Here is a 5593-nt window from a genome sequence, read left to right as displayed (position 1 = left end):
ACAACAGGGTGCAGTTTGATACCACATCATTGTACACTGCAGCACTAATTAGAGGGCAAAGGAGACAATTTAGCCTTTACAAATTAACTTTACTATAACCATAGGAGCTGCTCTCTCAGTTCTGAGCAGCCACCACTCACTGCATCTCCTGCACTCACAAAGATGGAACCCCAGCACTGGTCTCTCAAGGAGAGTAAAACAGCTTCCTTTTGCAAGGACAACCTTCCAGCTTACCCAGCTGATGCCATCAAACTCAGGCTTTTCTGACCCAAGTGCTGTCAGACAATAAAGAATTCAAATAACAGATAAAAAAATACACTAGAGATTTCTCAGAACAAGATGTTAGGTGATGAACTGGTGGTGACTACTGAGCACTTAAAGAGCTGTGCACATAATAAAGACATGGCAGAGTCTAGGTCCATGCACCATCAAGAAACAGCAGCACCCAGAACATGCCTTACCTGCAGCAGTACAGACCCTGAGAGCTCCATGCCTTACCTCCACTGAGACACTCTGATGAGATGTTGCTCACAGAGCCACAGTGCAAGCTAACATGAGAGGAGAATTCTGTGACTGCTGTGTTTTCTGTAGCTAAGAAATCAGCAAATCCAGTTGTCCTTCCTCACCTCACCATAGCTGGTGTTTCTTACAGCTGAATCTTGCCAATTGCTTAAGAAGTCTCTAACCCTAAATATCATGAGCCACATTGCCCTACAAGCCAGAAGGGAAATTAGAGACAGAAGTAAAAGACTGACTCCAAACACGATAAAGAGACAGAAGAACTGAAGGAAAATCTGCAGGACCCTGCCAGGGTGGTTTGTGGGACTGAGCAGCACAAATCAGAAGCTCCTACAGCACACCAATTTTACCACTAACAGAAGAGTGAGCAATGCACACATTCTGTAAAAAAAAGACAGCAAGCTGTATACATATGTATCTTTTAAATTATTTTATTTTGTGTAAGCTAAAAGGAAATGTACACACTTAAATCTCAAAAGACCTTGGGCATGCATATTGACCTTTTTAGAGGTTCTTTGACATAGCTCTCTTTTTTCCATAGGAATTTCCCCAGACATTTACAACCCATAGTTTTTTACTGTATATACAGCCTAAAACCATAGCAATCTATGATTATGTCATTTTACACTGTGCAAAATCAAACAGGAATAGTGGTACAATAGAACATAAAAATTTTTAACAGGTAAATTTCATTGTAAGACATTCATATTGTTTTGGTCCTTCTTTTCCAAATCAAACTGATTAAGAGCAGACAACCTTCTAATGACCAAAAAAAAAAAAAAATCAAGTGTTTAGACAGTAATCCATAACTGGAACAAGAAATTACTGACAGCATACCTTTCAAAAGGCTATATAGTGACAGAGCCATACTACTGAAATTCAAGAACATAAAAACTGATCAGCCAACCAATCAAACAGGGGGAGGGGATGGGGGAAAAGAAAAGGAAGAACACATTTTAAGCTTGTTAAAACACAAAAGAAATTACTGGGTTTTAAAGAAACAATAACTGAAAAACCCACAAAAGGGACAACATTACCTTTTGATTTTTTTTCCAGCAAGAAGTATTTTAATATATGCAGGAAAGAAAAAGTTGCTCAATGCAATCTGAAAGTCTTAAGGGGCAACTTCACCGATTGTGAAGACTGAAGTTTTCATTATGTGTTTATAGGATTTTTTTTAAACTTTTAAAAGTTTTTTAAGAAGGACACCACCAGTGTATTTCACAAAGACATAAATGTATACAGCCCAGCACAACAAAAAGAATAGATCTTCAAAAAGATTTACCCCCAATTATTTACATTTTTCTCTAATATAAATTTAGGACTCCAGTATGTAAATAAATATACATTACTATGTATACCTTTCTAGTGCTGCTTACCAACAAATCATCTGAACTTGATATTTTTTTAATTAAAGCAAGATTGCTTTTTACGACCCGCAGAGGGAAGAAAAAAATCAATAGAAAACGTCCAATTCACATCACTTTAGTCTACCTTTTCTTGGCAGCTTGTTGAAGGTGTTAATGTGGCTGGGAACATCAACACCTTGGCATGCATGAAAGTTAAGTCAGGAAGGCTAGAAATCACCTTGGCAGCCTCTTCACTAAGATGTTCTTCCTTTTTAGGCTTCCTGTTGGGAAGAAGAGAACAAAGTGCATTAATCCAGTACCTAATAACCCTGGGATCACTGAAACAATCACTGATTGAAGCAATGTTCTGTCAGCTTGTCTCCCACTGACAGGCACTTCTGCAAGCTACTTGAAGGTAGTCTAATGTTATAATACCTACCTGCCTACCAATAATGTGTTAACAGGGAGAGTCAGCAAAATGTTCCTGTGTATACTGTTGCAATAAGGAAAAAATGTCCTATTCAAATGATAATTTTTACAGATTTTTTCTTTTTTTTTTTTTAGCAGCTTCAAGAGTCAAGAGACTCACTTGAAGAGATAATCATGCCCATATTCTAGAGATAAAACAGTTGGAGCATTAGTTCTAAACTACCTAAATCTGGTACAATTCTTCAAAAATAAAATGGAAACGATCTTAAAAGGACATTAAGAAACACCTAAATTACTTCTCAGTAATTTTAAAATAAAAAAGCACTTATGCTGTGTTTTCAAAATGACTGTTCTCACACTGCCCATCATGCCACTCTACACTGTGATCCCCAAACCTTTTTTCCCCTCAGGATTCAGCAGCAGCAGAAGGTGCCTCACAAATAAGTCTATCTACTTGCTTTGAAGTGCAGGGGTATGAGCAGCCATGATGCATACAGCAGTTTGGGAATCACTAGGGTTTACTTTGCCTTTTGCATTATTCACAAGAATTACTGAGCACAAATGAATAAAGAAGTCTGAATCCCACGTCACTTGGTTCTCACTATTATGCAAAAAATTCACACTTCCCAAGTAAAATGAAGCCTGGCTCAGACTGCTACAGACCCCTCTCCTTTGCCCAAACATCCATACTTTATGCACACCTGGCTTATCTTTGAAGAACACTGACTACTACTAGAAATACTCAGTTTTCCATCAAACATTATTCCAGTTTCAAAAAGGCACCTGCTAAATCCTGTAATGATGTAACAAATTGCAACTGAATAAGCTCCCCCACCTTTGTGGGGAAAAAAGCTGAAACAAAATGCTTGAACCAAAGAAACTGCTTTCCCCAGAGCACTTCAGAGATCTCCTTTCTGTATCTGGTCTTATTTATAAGCTTTAAACCAAGCCCATGAGAGGGCAATGTCCACTCCAATCATGAAGCAGCATGTACTTTTTGTCAACCCCCATGAGGATTGTTTCCTCAGCTGAGCAGAGACCAGTGGAAAGCAAGGGGCCACATGTTTGCTTCCACAGAAGTTCAGAATTCCTTAGCTAGAGGAAAAAAAAAGCTGGAGTCAAATGCATCCTTGACATCTGATGATTGTGGTGACCATCACCACTGATCATTGTGCTGACACTGAACTATCATTTCTGTTTGCCACTGAAATCCTCACTCGATCAAAGTTCTCTAGATGAGGCAGCCTAAACACTAAATCTGACTTACCTTCAGAGAACAGCAATATTTTTTTTCTCTGCTGCAGTGGAATTTCACGAGCTACTGACTAGGCAGATTACCAAATTCTGGAGGATAAACAAAGCTGTGTGCTGGTTTCACTGAAGGAAGAAGCAGAGAGCCAATATGTGCCTCCTCTAACAACTTCACAGTCAGCTCTGTTTGCACTCAAAGGACTATCTCTGAGCTGTTGAAAAGTGGTTCTCACCCACCACTGTGTTATCAGTATCTGGTGCCACTATTAATAATCACTTACCACAAGCCCCTTAAAGGTACCAACTCCTGATGATCAAGGACTTAGAGCTAACAAAGGAGTGTTTGGCAGAGGAAGCCAAGGAAAGAGGGCTGCCTTGGAGATGTTCCTGTAATTGTTCATCAGGCTAGATGGAGCTCACACACTCCTTGCTATTTATATTCCTCTTCCTCCTCTGCTCAACTGCAGCACGCTAAGAAATGGCACTGCTGGGTCCCAGAGGCAGCACTGCCTTTCACTCCATGGTCACATGCAGCACCTTTGTCATAGGACAGTGCCACCACTCCTGCTGTGCCAGCTGCTCTCTGCAGAACAGGCACACCACTGAGGGGTCAATCTCACCCAGTCACCCACTGCTCCCCTTCTGGCTGGAATATTCCCCTTTGAAATAATTTATCTCCTCCAATGCAATGTAAAAAGCATCTCTAAAGCAGGAGAAGCTAAAATACTAACACAGCAACCACTGCTTAACTGTGACCAAGACAGAACTATAGATACAATCACTTGGTAATGAGACTCAAACCCTTTTCTGAAACCATCTCAGTGCAGAAAGGGATGAGATGGCCAAAATTCTCCATTCCTCAATGGAGAGAGGCAGGTTCCTCTGCAATACAACAAAACTGGACACTGCAAGTACCCTTTCTGGGTAACAATCAACACTTCTGGCAGCAAATATCACCAGGACAACCCTAAAGAGTTACTCATTAACTCTAATTTAAAAGACAAAGTAGCATCATCACTGCAGACAGGTTTTACCTTTTAAAGGTAGCAAACTGCCCACTAACTGTTATGTCCATTAATAGAGGCAAAAGAAGTAACTGTGCATTAACTTCAGGCACCACTTTTGCTGAAGATTTCCCATTGCCAAGAGCTTTGCTGAGCCCTGATCAGTGGAGAGGAGTCTTACAGAGCTTCTCCTGCTCAAGCACTCCTCATTTCTAGGTGCCATGGCTTAACGAACAGACAGCTGAGGGAGTGGACTGCCAGTGGCAGCTGTCCTATTTCTGTCTGCTTTGGGATCAGAACTTTTGATTACAAAACCACGAAAGGACCCATCCCTGGATCAAACCAAAGTCCCTGCCTCACTGAGGTTTCAAAATAATCCTCTACAGCACACTTTGCCCCTATCCATCTCTTTTCTTACACTAGGTTACATTCCCTCCCAAGAAGGACAGGAGGGATACTCCTACCCAAGCATTTGTACCAGCCCCTCTGTCTGTAGGCACGAAATTTCCTTTTCAAAGGCATGTTAACACTAAACCACAAGAAATGAACCAGACTTACAGGCAGGAAGGTTCTTGGAAGAAAATTAGGCAAGAAAGAGGGAATGCTTTGTCCATCCATCACTTGCATGTCACTGTTCTGTTCTGCATTCCAACCCCTTCCTGCAGCATTCAAGTCTCTCAGGGCTGCAGTCACCTCTCATGTTCGCAAAGGGTTTTTAGGACAGCACCAGCAAGGCCAGGCTTTATCAGCAACAATGAGCTGATTAGGGAAATGCACTTTAAAAACACTCTGTAATTAAGCGTTAGCCTGCTCCATCCAACATCATCCCCAAGGAGTATTTCCAGTTTAAATGAGGGTTTTGGCCATTTCTTGGAAAGGTATCAGTCGCTCTGCTTTCCTTCAAAAAGACAGTAGATAAACTTTTTATCTCTGCCAATTCTACAGAACTAGGCAAGGTTGGAGATTCTGTGGAATGCTGCTCTGGATCCCTGACCTTCAACACTTACTGCTGCTGTCAAAGTTTTGGGCTCAAGCTGAGGG

General features: G+C 41.0%; 1 protein-coding gene across 3 annotated transcripts in view; it reads right to left on the bottom strand.

Moving 5' to 3' along the window:
• Nucleotides 1-932: 932 nt before the first annotated feature.
• AFTPH (aftiphilin) overlaps nt 933-5593 on the bottom strand; it is a 33468-nt gene continuing 28807 nt past the window's right edge. For 2 of the 3 annotated variants that reach the window (XM_005425789.2, XM_014308967.2), the window contains one exon: nt 933-2149. In XM_005425789.2, coding sequence (XP_005425846.1) covers nt 2005-2149 — 145 coding nt within the window. In that variant the 3' untranslated portion in view covers nt 933-2004. The remainder of the gene's footprint in view (nt 2150-5593) is intronic. The other variant, XR_004082246.1, reaches the window with a different exon arrangement.

Source organism: Geospiza fortis, unplaced genomic scaffold, assembly GCF_000277835.1.
Source record: "Geospiza fortis unplaced genomic scaffold, GeoFor_1.0 scaffold134, whole genome shotgun sequence".
NCBI classification, from domain to species: Eukaryota; Metazoa; Chordata; class Aves; order Passeriformes; family Thraupidae; genus Geospiza; species Geospiza fortis.
The sequence above is the reverse complement of the archived record's forward strand: the minus strand, read 5'-3'. Positions and strand labels throughout refer to the sequence as shown.